General features: G+C 37.0%; 1 protein-coding gene across 1 annotated transcript in view; it reads left to right on the top strand.

The window, feature by feature from the left end:
- Rme-8 (receptor mediated endocytosis 8) overlaps positions 1–18,360 on the top strand; it is a 1,025,705-nt gene that overhangs the window by 104,985 nt on the left and 902,360 nt on the right. The window contains exon 10 of the mRNA XM_090414028.1: positions 16,198–16,289. Coding sequence (XP_090270154.1) covers positions 16,198–16,289 — 92 coding nt within the window. The remainder of the gene's footprint in view (positions 1–16,197; positions 16,290–18,360) is intronic.

Genomic DNA, 18,360 nt, shown 5'->3' on the forward strand with positions numbered 1-18,360 from the left:
CTTCCCATGAGTTTTGTTTAGCTAGTTTTACACAGTGTTTAGCTTTCTTACATTTGTCTCTGTATTATCTAAGAGCACAAGCTGATTTATTTGCCATGAACTTTTGATATACTTTCTTCTTTTCTTTCACTGCCTCTTTAACTTTCTGTGTCCACCATGGAGTTCTGATTTTTCTATTCTTGCAGACAACCTCACCACATGCTTCTCTGGCTGAATCAATCAATGTTTTCTTCAGTGCTTGCCATTGAATCTCCAAGGTTTGGTTCTTGTTCCAAACTATTTCATTTTTTCTTGAGTAATGTTTGTATATTTTCGTCTATAGTTCACATCTGAGACTTGCTCAACTTTTATTCACTTTAAAACTTTCTTACAGCTTCTTCTTTTCTATGTAATTCAATTATATCCTGCTCAAAACTAAATGATGATCACTTCCAATTTTAAATCCTCTGTACACTCTTGCACTGTATTCAGGAGTAATTGATAATAACCTAGTCAATGAGACTTTTCTTATTCCTTGCCTCTTCTATCCATGTGAATTTGTGCACATTTTTATGTTGGAACATTGTGTTACTAATAACGATTCCATGTCTTAAGCAGAAATCCAACAGGTGTTTGCCATTATTATTAGCTTTGCTCTTTTCTCCAAATTTTCCCAAAATATTTCTGTATGTCTCAGAATCATTTCCTACTCTGCTATTTAGATTGCTAACAAGGATCAACTTTTCCTTTTTCATTATATCAGTTGCTTTCTCTTAAGCCTCAAAAAAATTCCTCCACTTCTACCTTAGTAGAATATTCTGTGGGACCATAGGCACAAATAAGTCTCATCATCTAGTTTCCTATTCTAATATTTGTCCACATCACTACTTGATATTGCCTGCCATTCAAGATTAGCATCTTATTTAGTGTTGAATACTATGGCTACTCCTTCTTTTCCCTGATTGTTATTGCCTGAATATAACATTTTTTATTTATTGCTTAGAGAAAGATCTTACCAGTTTTTGTCTTTTTTTTGTTTCAGTCATCCCTATTATATTGATCTTGCACTTATCCAATTCTTCAGCCAACTCCATTTGTTTGCCATCGAAGCTTCTTAAGTTGTTAGTACTGATCTTGAACTCTGATGATGTTGAGTTGGGTATGTTTCAGGATTTGTTCCAGTTGCTGACTTTTTTGCTTTTCTCTCTGGTTCCGTGGCAAAAACAACAGGAACCTTGTTTAACTAGGTGACACCCCAGCTGGCATGAAATTCTGTCATGTTGTACTGTAAAAATAATCATGATTTAAAATTCGGAATATTTTTACGAGTTGTTTATGTTAGAATATTTATTTGTTTTGGTTTCATAACACGCATTATCGACACTTGCGATGTGCCCGTTATTGAAATTAATTTTTGTCAAAATGAAATGTAAAGAAGTTAAAAAATTGATGTACTTATTGGATTTGATATTTGTATTACTTACAGAAATTTTATTATAGCTTAAAATATTAAGTTGTGTTTTATGAAGACATTCTCTTGTCGCTAACGGAGACAGCGTGTCAGCTATTATATTTAGTTTCTCGCTTGCCACTTTCAAGGAGTGTGCAGGCTTGCTGAGAAGTTTGACGTGTGATTGACAGCCAACAAGAACAGCGTTCGGTATCAGAGTAATGGGTGTAAACAAGAGAGCGTTTTGAGAGAAAATTACAACACAGGCCCGCAGATATTTAGATTCGGAGGAATTTGAGTTTTTTTTATGTGACAGTCAGAGGAAAATCAATAGTATATTCCGAAAAAGGAATCGTGGAACTATGAAGTTTCAAAGTGGAATAAGTATTGATAAATAAAAGAAAAATTGCTATAGATGTTTTAAAAGGAATATTCGAGGAAACGCTAATTGGAAGATTAGTAGTTGATTCCGAAAAGGGAATCGTAGAACTGTGAATTTTTTAAAGTGGAAGAGTTAAGACTGTCAATAAGTATTAGTGAATAAAAGAAGAAATTGTTATTTATGTTCTAAAGGAATGTTCGAGAAAACTGATTAGGAAGTTTCATCTGTCTTAAGGATGCCGGGTCTAACTATTATTTCTACTAAAAAGAGACAGAATTGAGTTAGGAAGAATTAATGTGTGCTACATGAGTGATGAGAAAGGATCCTGTGAAAATGAAGAATAAAGTCATATATCTTCGGAAAAGGGCCTTGACACAGAGAGAAACTGGCTATGAACATTTGTCATTGTGAAAACAAAGTATTTAGTCTAGTCTTAAGTGTGAGTTTATTTTTAAAAATACCTTGGATCCAATTAAATTTGTAGTTAGTTATGTAATATTGTTTGAAGTGTATATATATTGTTTTTGTTTTATTAAATGTGGATTCTGGAAGAAATAGTAAAAAAGGAGGTCATTGCACCAATCGGAGTGAACCCTTGTGCATATATAAGTACACTCGGAATTGAAAAAAAAATTGTTGAACAGAGATCATCTTTATATAAACATCTCATAATTATAACAGTACTATCATTTTATTTGTGGTTTAAGCCAAGAAGAATACAATTTGATTGGCTAAGTTCCAAATTGCCAGCCCATCCCCCTTTTATTCACTATCCAGGTAGATACCTAACAAGATGCACCATGAGAAGATGAGGACTGGACATTAGTTCAGAAGCCCTGGTTCTTTCTCTGCATTCCTTTAAAGGCTATGTGGAGGTCGCCTCTCAGTTTTTCAGCTTTGACCCCTAAGCACCACTTTTCTCATGTATGGTTGAATTATTCTTATTGGGAATATTTCTTATTCTTATTTGCTTAGTAGAAAAATTCCTCAGTAATTCTTACATTTGTTTTTATTTCCCTTTTTATAGATTGGTACGTTGAGAGTTCTACTACAATCATCTGGAATTCGACCATCTGACCTGGAAGTCTGAATCATGTAGTATAGCCACTATAAAACTTTTATACCTCCATATTTGGGCATTTCTGGTTGAATAACATCCAGCTGCCTTTCTATAATTCGGGATTTTGATGGCTTTTCTACCTCAAGTATTGATGTGTATTCCTGATTGCATTCCTACAGGCATACTGTTACCAATTGTTTCATTTAGCAGTTTTTCAAAGTAATTGCTCCAGACATATGGAATATCTATCGTTAGTTTTCATGTTACCTTTATCATCTCTGATTCCTTTTATCATAATCTTTCTTTAATTTCTGCTCTTTTTGAAGACGCCCCGGAATATTTTGCCACATTTCTGATATTTATTTTCTTTGTTCTTATCAAAGTCTTCCCATAACTTTTATTTAGCTGTTTTTACACATTGCTTTGCTTTGTTACTTTTTTCTCTGTAAAAACTTTGAGCACCGACTTACTTGCCAGGAAATATTGATCACTTTGTTGTTTTCCTTAACTCTCTCTGTGGAGTTCTGATTTTTCTATCCTTGTTGACCACTGCACATGTCCCTCTGGAATCAACAGGTTTTATTCAGGGTCTGCCACTGAATCTCCAGTATTTGGTTCTTGTTAAACTTTCATTTTTTTCTTGAATAATATTTGTGTATTTGAGTCTACAGTTCATATCTAAAAGCTGCTCAACTTTCATTTTGAAACTTTCTTACATACTTTTATTTTCGATATGAAATTCAGTATCAGCCTTCTCAAAAAAACGGTGATCACTTCCTATTTTAAATCTTGTGTATACTATTGAGTTCCTGAACCATGTGAAGATATCACTATTCAACAATAACATTTGGTGAGACTTCTTTTTTTTTTTGTGTCTTCTATGTGAATTTGTGTGCTTCATTATTATTAACTTTGCTCTTTTCTCCAAGTTTTCCATAAAATATTTCTGTATGTCTGGTAATCATATTCTTACTTCTCTTTAGATCTTGATAAGGATTGAGTTTCCTGTCTTATTTTTATCATATTTTTACCATTTTTGTCATATCGAATCTTAAAAACCTTAACACTCCTTGCATTAACATTACATTCTGGTAATGTGTTCCATTTGTTGACATTTATCCATGTAAAAATTCTACTCCTCAAACCCCGCTTCATCACACTTTTATCTTACTTCCAGGAATGACCTCTAGTTTTTCTCCTTCTTGCCTTCTACTCTTTTTATAATTTCATCTGGATTAATCCATTAAAATCCTCTCACTAACTTAAATGTCTCTATCATATCAACTCTTTTCCTCTTATCCACCAAACTCTGAAATCCACATTTTTTTCAAACCTCTCTCTCCATAGCCAGCAATCCGAAGTCCTGATATTGTCTTAGTCACTTGCCTCTGGACCCCCTCCAGTGTCTCCACATCACACTGAAAACCATGTGATCAGATCCGAGCACAATAGTCCAAGTATGGTCTGACCAGTGCTTTATACAGTGGCACAACCACTTCCTTATCTCTATATGTTAAAGTACTTTTTATCATAGCAGCACTAAGATGTGTAGCCTTTGCAACACTAGCAATATGCCTTCTAAACTTCAGTCTACTGTCAACCATCACCTTCCAAATCTCTAATCTCATCCACTTCCTGCAGTATGGCTCCGTTGATATAGTACACGGCCTTATGTTTCTGCACTCCAAAATGCAACACCTTACACTTATTGATATTAAAACTACAACTCCACTCCTTTGTCCAAGCAAAAGGTCTATTCATATCTTCCTGAAGGGAATTAACATCAGCAGTGCTACTTGTAATTCTTCCCAACTTTGCATCATCACGACATATTGTTAATTGCTATTTTCTGAAATAACTTGTATTTGTTGTTTAGAAGAATCTCACCTGCTTTTGTCTTCTTTTTCAGTAATGCCATTGTGATATTTATCTAATTCTTTTGTTAATTCCATTTTTTTTTCTTTTTTTTTTTTTTGATGTTGCCAATTTTGAATGGTATTGAGTCTGTTCTAGTAGCTGACTTTTTGATGTTTGTCCTGGTTCCCTCACAAAAGCAGCAGGGTACTTGTTTAACCAGGCAATGCCCACGTGGCATGAAATTCCATCATGTTGTGCCATCATTTTATTTTAGTTTAAATCAATAAGAAGAATAGTTTGGCTGGCTAAATCCCAAATTGCCAGCACCATCCTTATTTGTTCAGCATCCAGATAGGTACCTGCTAATGGGGAGAACATGAAAAGATGAAGATTGGGCATTAGATCAGAAACCCTGGTCAGTTCTTCACATTCCTTAAAATGCTACATGGATGTTTCCTTCCAGTTATCCAGCTTTGATCCTTAATGACCCTGGACTCTTAAATAATCCCTTAGATAAACTATTAGAATAGTAATCAGAATGAGGCACTAGTAGTGTATGGCATGTGCCATCTGTCTTTTAGGATTTCATCTGCAGTCTTAAATGACTGATGTGTTCCATGCATCACTTGTTTGTTACTGGTCTAATTGTTTGAGTTTTGGATTTTAATTTGTAATCTTTTATCTGCCATCTTGAAGAAGCCATTGGTTCCTTAGAGTGTAAAGATGAGAATGATTATGAGGATAGAAAAGATCAAAGAATGCTGAATGGAAGTATCTTTACTTCGGGTCTGAATAAAACACTCATTAGAAGATGTCACAAAAATTGCATGAAAGGGAATATTTCAAATCAGGTATATTAATGCCATAAACACAGGAAAACAAGGGTGAAGAGTTTTCAACATTGGCTAGCATGATAGCCTAAAATTATAGGCATTAATGTGAATTATTTGATGAAGGAAGAGGAAAACTATTATTACAGGGATAGAATGTAAGGGATGTTTTCTTTCAGAGTGGATGGAGAGAATAATGGGAAGGGAGGGCTGTATTTCTAATGGTAGTAGAAGAATTGTGACCAACAAGAGTAGATGTTCATCAATTTGGTAGAGTTTAAGGATTCAGTCCATAAGCCTCCTGGCATGATATAAGCTAGTTGAAACAAAATATGTAGTTGGATGTTGTTACTATAACCTGTTGGATACACAAGGAGAAATAAATGATATGCATGGTATAGAATTTTGCAGCCACTGAGTGATAATGGCCTAAATCACCATGTGAGGATGGGACCTGTGGTTTGAGTGCTGGTTCACATCAAAAACAAGGAACACTTTGATCTCACCTGGCAGAGAGGATAGCAATGTATTATTGACCTGCAAAGTGGCAAAACATGGAATTTTCAGTTAAGAAATATGGAGTATATATTATAATATAGGGAAAGGTTGTCATAATTTTTAGGTCCGCTTGGTGTCGCACTGATTAGATCGTCGGCTTGCCGAGAGCTCCTGAAAAGATTAGTATTATTTTGTGTTAACATTAGATATTTTACTAGAATTTTAAGTAGTATTGTTTGCTTTTTGTTTCATGGTGTGTCTGTACAATTTTTGCGTGTTTTCTGTTATTTTAATTATTATTTTTAAGAAAAGATAGCGTACACATGGCACCGATAAAGAAAAAAATGGCGGCCAGATCGCCATGTTTGTTTAAGAGTTTTGATGTAAACGAATTTATGTAATGTGCTGTCTGTGAGATGTATGCCTTGCGAAGAGCGGTGGGAGTCTGGTTAGAAAGTGATAGTGGAGTTAATATGTGTAAAAAGTGTAAAGAGAATGAGGACTTCAAGCGTGTTTCGTGTGTCGAGAGGGATATCGTGAACGATAGTCAGAATGTAGAAAATGGCGGTGTGCTAGAGAATTGCATGGTAGTGCCAGATAGGTGTGAGAGCGTCGCCGAAAATGTAAATGAAGGTAGAAACAGAAAGAATGGATGATTTGATCGATAATGAAAATGGTGAGATAAATGCGAGTAGCGAAATTGCCCGTTTGAATGGTGCCATACACAGAGCTAAAAGACAACTGGAGCGTATGGAAAAATGTGTGTTGAACGTACCGACAAATAACTGGCGGAAGTCTGTGACGGCAAATAATAGAATGTTCACAAACGTCAATAAAATGAAGGAGCGAGTGCTGTATGAGGATTCGCTATTAAGAGGCATAATAATTGAGAGTTTAACGAAGTCGTACCAGCCGGGTGCGAACATAAAGGACGTCAGCGAATCTATTCGACTGCAAAAACAGAGGGTGAAAGAGATGATAATCGTGGCAGGAACGAATGATTTGAAAGAGGACAAAATGGAAATGATAGAGGATGTGAGGGAGTTGTTTGAGGTAGCAAAAGAGAAGAGTGAGAGAGTTAGGATGGTGAGTATCTTACCGCGGTATGACAGTGAAGTGTTTAGAAGGAGGGCCATAATTGCCAATGACTTTATGCGTGGGTTATGCATGGAGAGTGGTGTGGAATTTGTGGATGTGTGGAATGAGTTCGATGGGCGAAAGGACTTATATAAGATGGATGGATTGCATTTGAATGGAGTTGGTGTACAGAGACTTGAAAGAGTGTTGATGAATGACGTGGAAGTGGATGTACAGACTCAGGGAAACTAGATTTATTAAGAGGGGGGGTAGATATGCAGACTTTATGGGGGCAGTTAAGTGTATGAATGAGTATATTATGCCCGAGCGAGTACGACGGACAACAAATCAGAATGGGATAGTTAGTATAAGGCATCAAAGTAAGGATGGGACAAATGGGCTTCTGCGATTCATGTACACTAATGCCAGGAGTATTAGGAACAAGAAGGAAGAGTTTTTGGCCATGGTTGGCACTTCCAGGCCACAGGGTGTCGGTATTAGTGAAACATGGCTGACAGAAGATGATAAAGCTAGTGGGATTGAATGCGATGGGTATAGCGTGTTCAGGAGTGACAGGGTGAATAAAAAGGGGGGAGGAGTGTTATTGATGATAGCTGATGATCTTCAGCCAAGGAGTATAGAAGTTGAACTGCATGATGGGGAAAAAAACACATTTGAGGCTGTTTGGTGTGAGATAGAATCCAGCAGAACAAAATATACAATTGGGTGCTGCTATAGACCTGGTGATGGAGTGGATGGTGGGGATAGTATGCATAAGCAAATAGAAGAAATGAGTGGAAGGAGGGTAATTATTATGGGTGATTTCAATTATGGTAACATTGACTGGAAAGAGGAGATGGCATATGGGAGGAAGGAATTGGATTTTATGCGGTTATTAAGGGACAACTATCTACGGCAACATGTATTGGAACATACCAGGGGGCAGAGAGTGCTGGACCTAGTAATTGCAACCGAGAATGTGGCTGTAACGAACATGACCATGTTGCCACCAATTGGTGAGAGTGACCATAAAGTCATGACTTGGGAGGTGGCTAAAGGAGTCGAATTTACAATTAAGACAGGGTACATGTGGAATTACCGGGCTGGTAAGTATGACAAGCTTAGGTGTGTGCTTGGCTCAATGCCATGGCATGTAAAACTGCAAGGGCTGGATGTTGATAGTGCATGGGAGGTGGTTAAGAACTGTTTGCAGGAGGCAATGGTTGACTGTATACCAAGAGTCCGAATAATAATCAAGTAGGGGTTAAATGGATGAATAACACTATTAAGCTTGAGCTGCAAAAAAAGAAACAATTGTGGAGGGAATTTAAGGAGAAGGGTGACATTAGGCGCAGGAACAGTATAAAGCTCAGGCCAGGATGGTAACAAGGGTGGTAAGAAAAGCAAAAGCAGATTACGAAAGGAAATTGGCCACGCAGGCTAAAGAGAATCCCAAACAGTTTTTTCAATATGTTGCAAGTAAAAGGAAAAATGCTCATGGTAGAATGATCTTAAAAAATGCTGAGGGTAGGGAGGTAACTGAATCAGTCGATATTGTGGAATTACTGAGCGAGCACTTTGCAAGAGTATATCATCCAGGTGGTGACTTTGCAGGAATGGAAGAACCAACAGCTTATACTGGAATTGTGATGAATGAAGTAGAGGTAACTAGTCTATTGCAGAACCTCAATGTCAATACATCTGTGGGATTGGATGGTATACCAGCTCGTGTCGTAAGTGAAGCGGCCAAAGAATTGTCAGTGCCCTTGACCATTTTGTTTAATTTGAGCCTCAGGACTGGGTCAGTCCCAAGGGGGTGGAAAGAGGGGAAAATAGTTCCACTGCACAAAGGTGGTTCCAAGGCTGCTGTTGAAAATTACCGGCCAATCAGCATAACAGGAATCATTATCAAGGTCTTAGAGAAAATAGTCAAGATGAAAATACAAGATTGGATAGAAGAAAATGGGATACTGTATCGGGGACAGCATGGTTTTGTGAAGGGTAGGTCATGCCTCAGTAACTTGCTCACGTATTATAACACAGTGACGGCTGAACTGGATAAGGGTAATGGGTTTACGGTGATTCTACTGGACCTTGCCAAGGCCTTTGACAGGATTCCACATGGAATTCTAATCAGTAAATTGCAGCATATGGGAATGGACATAGGGTTGGTGAGATGGATAGGAGGGTGGTTGACGGAGAGATATCAGAGAGTGATTTACTCAGGAGTAGAGTCCACAAGACGGCCTGTGACTAGTGGTGTGCCACAAGGATCTGTTCTTGGACCACTGCTGTTTAATTTGTTCATAAATGATATAGGAAAGGATCTGAGAGGAACAGTTCATTTGTTTGTGGATGATGCGAAGTTGGGTAGGGCAATAGTGAATGCAGATGACGTCAAAATTTTGCAGGATGATTTGGATAGATTCAAGGTCTGGGCTAAGGAGAATGGATGTCAGTTTAATGTGGCAAAATGTAAGGTTATGCATTTTGGGGGTGAAAAGATTGGCGGCAGTTTACTGCATTGGTGGAACCCTGCTCCAGGAAATTGATGAGGCACGAGATTTAGCAGTGTTGGTAGATAAGGAATTGAAATTTAGGGGACACATTGCAAAAGTGGCCAAATCAGCTCATCAAATCACTTGGTTGCTGAAGAATACGTTGACAAGCATGTTATTGTTCCTCTGTATCGAGCCTTGATAAGACCCCATCTAGACTACTGTGCTCAGATTTGGTCACCTAGGTTTCTTCTTGATGGGGAGGAGGTGGAGAGGATCCAGAGGCGAGTGACCAAGATGATAGCAGGTCTGTGGAATGAACCGTATGAGAACAGGTTGAGGATTTGTGGGTTGCAAAAATTGGTTGATAGGCGGAGGAGGGGAGATATGATTGAGACATTCAAATTACTGAAGGGTTTCTATAAAATTAATTCAGAAGATATTTTTGAGAACAGGGCTGGTTATGGGAGGACTAGGGGACATCCATGGAAACTGGGCAAAAGTGTGGTTAGTAAAGGTGTTAGAGCTGGGTTCTTTACTTTTAGAGTAGTGAATGAGTGGAATGCGCTCCCCGAGTCTGTGGTGCATACTGTGACAGTGAATAAGTTTAAGGCGAGGTATGATAGATACTGTATGAATGTCAAATAGTTGTGATGAATATGATTTGGGGCCTCCCTCGATGAGTCTAGTGACTCCCTGGAGTTGCCCGTAATAATAGTAATAGTAATAATATAATAATCACCATGAAGGAATTAAGGTAGATCTAGGTGTTTATCAGAGCTTTTCATCCCCCAACCTCGTGTGTGTGTGTGTGTGTGTGTGTGTGTGTGTGTGTGTGTGTGTGTGTGTGTGTGTGTGTGTGTGTGTGTGTGTGTGTGTGTGACCCTCCAAAGTCCAACTCTGTGTCCACATTGTGGAAGATGGAAGCAGTATAACATAGAGGATTGCTTTGTAAGGTGAAGGATGGAGGGACTTCATGTGCCTCGGGCCGATATGGTAGCTGTGAAAGCTTACAGAGAACCTTGAAAAATGGCTGACTAAAGGGGCTCTGGTGAAGATGTTAGGACTGCAATGACATCTGTTTCATATCAGCGGCAATGTGAAACAACTGGCAGGCAGAAAAATCTGAATACAGATCAATGGCTGGCAGTTTGAGCCAAGTTAGCTGGTTATTGCAGACGTGGAAGAGAATAGGGCCTTATCACATTGCTATCCTATAGTCAACCATGGAGAAATGGAAATATAATGTAATGTTTACCAACCTCCTTCTAGGGGATGACACTTGAAGATGTATGTTTGTGTGTGTAGCATTGGTGTGATGGAAATGATGTGCAGGTAGGGGAAATGTGATCATCATCAGGCTCATGTAGAAAGCATACATAAGAATGATAGCCAGCTGCAAGTAAAACCGTATAGAAGGAAAGATAGCTGAGTAGGCCATGTATGTTAGGTCAGATGATAGAAGCAGATGATAGTAGAATTCTGACTGTCACTTTGTGTTGTGTGTTGAGATCAATATGAAAATTTAGGTAGATGAACTTGGACGTTTTTAGGACATTAATCCTAAATATGTTGCATCCATAGGATAGAAATCTCACGGATGTAACATATTTAGTAAATTGAAATATTGATCTCAACACACAACACAAAGTGACAGTCAGAATTCTACTATCATCTGCTTCTATCATCTGACCTAATTAGCTGAGCAAACCAAAAGAGAGATTCCCTATTATCTGACATTAAAGATCAAGATAGTCTTGTTATGTAAAGGAGAAGTAGCGAGACAGAGGTAGCAATTTATAGACTAGTTACTATATTATAAACAATTGTTAATCTATTGGAAAAGTTGGTTCACGAATGGGTTGATAGAAATGTGATGCTAAGTGTGAGACTGTGTGGCTTTATAAATGGAAAATCTAGTGTTTAGAATTTACTTACTTCCTACAATAAAATGGCAGCTGAATGGATAAAGGAAATGCAGCACTATTAGATTGTGAAGACATTTAACAGGATACTGCATGGACTTATTAAATTTGAGCAAATGAAGATGGATATGCTAATATGAATAACAAGGATGGCTTACGACAGATATCAGCGAGTAGTGTATGGTAGAATTAAAGTGAAGGAAGCTGACAAGTGTTGTACTGTCCTCTGTATTTGGTGCTTAATCAGTTTGTACTTTAATGATATTGGAAATGATTTTGACAAAGGGGGGGGGGAGGTAAATATCAGTTGTTTGCTGTGATACACAGATAAGCTACATTAGGATTTAAGCATGATGACATGCAGCGACACTAATTTCATCAACCATCATTCTGCTGGTCTGACATCGAATGGAGAGGGGGAAGTGGAGGAGAAGAGAAAAAAACCTGTATCAAAGCTATATCCCAGTTTTACATGGCCAGAGAAGAACAAATTTACATTGTCTTTTAATACAGCAATAGTGGTGACTTAATTAAATATAAATGTTTGTTGCATTAAGGCTAAGATTTTACAATCCTAATTATAATTTATAATGACCTCTGAACGGAAGGTTATGTGGGTAGAATATTTGCTTTCCATATTCCTGAAACTTTTATTACCATTTATTATTGTTGAGATTAGGATGGTTGGTTAGAATTTTACAGACCTTAAATTTACATTTATGCCAAATTTTGGTGTGATGTAATGAACACGTGCCTTTCCAGTCAGTTCTTTGTAGATCTAGAGCATCATTAGAAAAGGCCAGATTTGCCATAGGTAATGTGTGGTTTAACATTTAAATTCATGTCCCTTTTTCAGGATAGGAACCGTGCTTACAGTTTTGCCTCTAAGGTAGGTTTCAGGTGCACTGAATACAGTATAGTCACAGGTGGTTAGGAGAGAGAGAGAGAGAGGGAGGGGGGGGATCTTTGGTGGAGTTGAATGAGGTGTTTACTTTTCAGGTTTAATGTTGGCACTGAAGTTGTGTTTGTGTAGTATTCTGTTTATTTTATCTGATATCCCTTTATTGTATGGAATGGCTGCAGTTTTATTGTAATCTAATTTATTTTTATTATTAGGTGTAGTCTAGATTCACATGAATCTAGAGCATGTTGCTCAAAAGCTTTTTCATAAGTTAGCAATAGGGAGTATGTGTGTGATTAATGGCAAACCCATGGCTGTATCCTCCTTTTGCAGGTAAAAAGTATTTTGCCACACAAAATAACCAGAATGTAGTATATAGGCTAAGAGGACTGTGATATCAAATAAAATATGAGAAATGTAATTGAAAAGCAAAAAAAAGAAAAGTAAAAGAGATGATGGTTTTGGTAGGTACTAATAATTTAAGTAGTGACAAATATAATATGAGAGAAGATATGAAAGATCTGTTGGAAGAAGCGAGAAAGAAATGTGAGAGATTAAAAATTGTAGGATTGCTACCTAGATATGACAGTACTGAGTCAAGGAGGAGGCAAGTAGAAAATGAGTTCACTCGTAGGCTGTGTAGAAGAAATGGATGCGAGATGTTAGATGTGTAGAGTGTGTTTGATGGCAGAAAAGACTTGTATGAGAAGGATGGCCTGCACTTGAATTCTCTAATTCATAGAGTCAGGGAAACTAGATCATCAAGGGAGGAATGGGAAAAATGTGTGTGAAAGTTCACTTATGGTATACAAACATGATAAAGATATGAATGTCTTTGAACATAGTTATATATGTGGCAAAGGGGTGGAAAAATATGCTTCGGGTTCTGACCTTTTAAGTATGTCTGGGGAGGGAAAAGAGAAAATTCTAGAATAAGACCAAATAGATTGCATAAATTACCACCTAGCCCACGGGTTCTTAACCTTTTTGTTTCTTAGAGCACATTCTAAAATACTGATAGGGCGACAGGCACCATCTATTTTTTTCAAGCACATTTTTTGAATTCGTTTGTTAAATTAATACATACAAAGTTTACATTGTAATCAAATGTTTTATTAATTAAAAGTTTACATTATATAAAAATTTAAATATATATATAAGTTAGTGCGATCTTTGGCATTGCATTTCATTGGCCAGTGCTTCATAATTAGGAGAATATGATGATATTCCAGTTCTTAAACTGGAATGAACAACTTCAAATGCACATCTACTTTACATTGTATGCGTTTAATACTCGTCATGTGTCATTAACGCATACGTCATATAGCATACTGTGAATTGTTGCGTGATTATTTCAAACTATACGGCACACGGTTGAACAGCGGTGGGCACATACAAATTGGTCAATGGGCGCCATGGTGCCTGCAGGCATAGGGTTGGGAACCCCTGACCTAGCCTATTATAAGAATAGGCTAGTGGTAATTTATTATGAATATACACATATGCCAGGAGCATTAGAAATAAAGGGGTTGAGTTCACTGCTTTATTTGATATGATTAATACGATAAGATTGCTGGCATTAGTGAAACCTGGCTATCAGAATCAGATATGGTAAGTGGGATCAAGTGTAATGGGTATGCAATTTTTAGGAATGACAGAAGAAATAGGAGAGGAGTACTACTAATGATATCAGGTTACTTAAGACCAGTTAGGGTAGAAACACAAGAAAACCATGATGGTAACAATGTCCCATGTAGTGGTGAGTTTGAGTATCTGGTGTGAAGTGGAGGTTAACAGAATGAAATATATGGTGGGATGTGGCTCAGTTGCAGGGGACGAAGAAATGCATTGCCAATATAGCCTTATGGTTACCAAATGAATTATCATTATGGGCGACTTTAATTTTCCAAACATTGATTGGGTAGAAGAGAAATGTCATGATAGAAAGATGAGGAATTTATTGTATTGTTGGGAGACAACTTTCTCAAACAGCATGTAAAAGAAGGAATTTGAGGTCAAAGAGTGTTATTATTATTCCGGGAAACTCCAAGGAGTTTCGAGGGAACAGACTCATCGAGGGAGGCCCTAACATCATGTCAAGAACAACTATTTGACATTCACACAGTATCTATCATACCTCACCTTGAACTCATTCACGGTCGTAGCACCCACAACAGACTCTGGCAGCTTATTCCACTCATTCACCACTCCAAGTATCTGATTGTATTGATGCTCCGATTCAAACAGGTTTCATGCTGAACTACAAAGCTGGAAATTTTGATCAACTTAGGAGCGTATTATCTTTGGTCCCATGGTATCAGTTACTGAATGGGAAAAATGTCAGCAATGTGGGAATCTTTTAAAAAGTGCTTAAATTAGGTGGTATCTAAATTCATCCCTAGTGTTCAAAGAATAAATAGGTTGGGAGTGAAATGGATGTGCAACCTTATTAAGCAAGAGATCCACAAGAAGATGATGATGATAAATTTAGTTTAATCCTTTATCCAAGTGTGAGCAAACAAAGCTTGCGCCTGAAAGTATCTTCAGGACTGGTTAAGGTGGTACAACACCAGGGCAACTCATTGCAAAGGTGGAGCAAGCTACCAACACTCCTATCTCAGTATCTCCTATAATGCAAAACACATCTCCTTGCGGATATGTCTAATGTTATGTATTAAGGGAATGGCCCTTCCCTTAATGCATAACATTAGACATATCCGCAAGGAGATGTGTTTTGCATTATAGGAGATACTGAGATAGGAGAGTTGGTAGCTTGCTCCACCTTTGCAACGAGTTGCCCTGGTGTTGTACCACCTTAACCAGTCCTGAAGATACTTTCAGGTGCAAACTTTGTTTGCTCACACTTATATAAAGGATTAAACTAAATTTATTATACTCTAACCAAGAGAAAAATAAACTTTCAAAGATGATGATGTGGAAAGAATATTGTGAGAATAACAGTGAGAGGAGACTGAAGCACTTCTACTTAAATCAGAATGACTGTCTATCCATTATTAAAATTTGAGTCTCATCCTTATGAATGGCAAGCATCAATAGCGTGCTATGATTCCCCCTCCCCTCCATTTATTTATTTTTTATCTTGTGTTATTCAGTCATTTTATTTATCTAAACTTTGTTATTGTTATATTTTGTATTTCAAAAATTAAAATAATTTTAGTTTTAGCTTTAATTGTATTCTCATTTTATTTTTTAGTGACACATAGGTGGCACTCTGGTACATGGTTCATCCCTGTAAATAGGATTATCTTTCTTTGTTCTAATTTCACCTTGTGCACTGATGATTGTATGGTTAATTGCAGGCTGAAATATTTGTAATAATAAAAATTATTATTCTTTATTCTTGCTTGTAATCAAGATTATTACGTGTGTAATAATTTTTACTGTGTTACAAGTGCTATTAAAAGTTATACTTTATTATATTACTTTGCATTATTAATTACATAGGGAAATATAATTTGCGTGTACATCCTGTGAATGAAAGAAACAAGTAACCTTAAAAACCTGTTAATGTGCAACTTGATACTTGACTTAAACATGTAAGCAATAGGCTGTTGTGATTAAGGGGTGAGTTGGCTAAATCAGACTTATGTAAAATTCAAGTTAAGTAAATGTTTGAGAAACATAACTGTTGTAAGTCAAGTCAGGGACTGTAACTGGTTAATGATTTGTTATAAAACTTGAAAACCCAGTGACTTTATGAAAGTTCGTTTACCTTTCAGATTTTTGCCTTAATCAGAAATTCAGAAAATCCTCAGTGTTTCAGCATAGAATATGTAAAGGGACAAGTTAACATGTACACATCAACTGATAGGTAAGTTTTCAGATATCTAATTTTTCAGTAGGTTTGTATGATTACATACAAAACTTTTACACTAGTGTAAAAGTTTACACTAGTTATTTAGGATGCAGAATCGTGGTTATTAAATACCTTCATATAAGAAAAACCATTTAACAGCCTCTTTCACTTCATGTTGGAGGTTTCATGAAGTATTGACAGCACTAAGAAAGGATTAAAAACTAATTTTAATGCTTCCAATATTTCATTTTGGTTCACTGAGACATCTTCAGAGAGTACAAATAAGTTTTAATACACACGATCAACAAAATACTCACTAAAACATGTGGGTGATTCTAAAACTATTCTAGGTGGTAACCCTTTATGGGCATTTGTAAGCATCCTAGAATATAAACTGGGACCTTTGATGATTATTGTTTCCCATCTTTTGGGAAGTTTATGCATCTGTATTTATTTAAATTAGGTTGATTTCTTAGTGCTGCTGCAGATTCCAAAAACAGTCTTTCCTTTTTCAATTTATTATGGTGAAAAACCACCATTTTTCAATTCACTATAGTGGAGCATGGTGGTTTCTTCCAAAAGATCCTTTCAGTAGTATCCAATACACAGTCTGCAAGAACCAGATTGATCATAGTTGTGATTGCAGATGTAAGATTTGTGTTCATCTAAATGAATGGTGACTGATCTACCTGTCTGTCTGAAGTAAGCCAACTTGCAGGAACAGGGTACTTTCAACTCCAGGCACTGAGAGAGGAGGGAGCTGATTTTTGCTAGAATGGGTAAGGTTAGCAAGTTTCCAGTGGAGCTTAAAAGCTGTGTAGAGGTTGTATGTTTTTAAACACCTGACTATTTTTTCTGATGTGCCCTGGATGTAGGAGATGTTGATGGCATTTCTGAAATCCTTTTGAAGGAATGGCTGAGGAATGGGGAAAGAATTGATTAAATTTTTTTAATTCTGTAAGCAGCCATTGGATAGGAAGGTGTTGTGTACATGGTTGAGTGCTATTGAAACAGAGGTTCCATTGGAACAAAGATCATCCCCTCCCCACCACCACCCCTCTCGACAATATGGTACCATATTGTCGAGAGGGATGGTGGTGGGAAAGTTTGTGAATATATCTGCCTGTGTGAGTGGTTTTCTATATACAGTGAAGGAGAGGTTACCATTTGGAAAGCATGCCACTAAAGTGTCTAGGAAGGGTAAACTATTGTTATTTTCCTTCTCCATCATAAACTGGATTCTTGGATGTAGACTTTTGAGATGGCTGAGGAAGGAGTCTAATGTGTTTGGGCCATGAGGCTAAATAAAGAACACATCTGCTATCTTAGCCAGATGGAAGGTTCGAGAGGGGCTGAGGCTATTGTTCGTTTTTCAAAATTTTCCATGTAAAAATTGGAGAAAAGGGGGGAGGGACTGATGGCTGTTCCCTCTATCCATTCATAAATTTTGTTTTTTCAAGAAAAATAACCAGAATTGAGGGCAAAGAAAAAGAGATCTAAGATATCAGAAGGAAAAAACGTTTTTTAAGGTGTCATTTAAGGGAATATTGATAAATAGTAAGGTGATATCAAAGCTTATCAATATATCTGTATTATTTAAAGTTGGATTTTCAATCAAGGTTTTAAAATGGGGAGTTTTTTTATATAGGATGTAAGTCCAGTCAGGGGAGGCTGTTTTGACAATTTGTAGCATGGAGCATCAGTGGCATCTACTAAGGTGGATTTTAGGTAAACTGTATATCTGGTGGAGGGAGGGGGGGGGTTGAGAATGAGTACTGAAGAGTGAGTTTTTTGTAATGTCTAACAGCCAGGAAGATAGATACTTTAAGTAGGCTTTTTAATTTCTTAAACTATGTTTTGGTGGGACTGTGAGCTCATGGGACATAGGTAGTGCGATCTCAGAGAAATAATATCCATTTACCTATTTGCCATTATTTACCAAACCATATTATTCACCATTATTTACTATTTACCATATTCTGGGGCATTAAAAATGACTGTTGCATTACCCTTATCTGCTCTAGTGATGACAATACTTTTATCTTTTTGTAACTTTAAGCAAGTTGACCAGAAGATAGTTTACTTT

Source organism: Typopeltis vanoorti, chromosome 2 (assembly GCF_054136105.1).
Source record: "Typopeltis vanoorti isolate ZY-2024b chromosome 2, IOZ_Tvanoo_1.0, whole genome shotgun sequence".
NCBI classification, from domain to species: domain Eukaryota; kingdom Metazoa; phylum Arthropoda; class Arachnida; order Uropygi; family Thelyphonidae; genus Typopeltis; species Typopeltis vanoorti.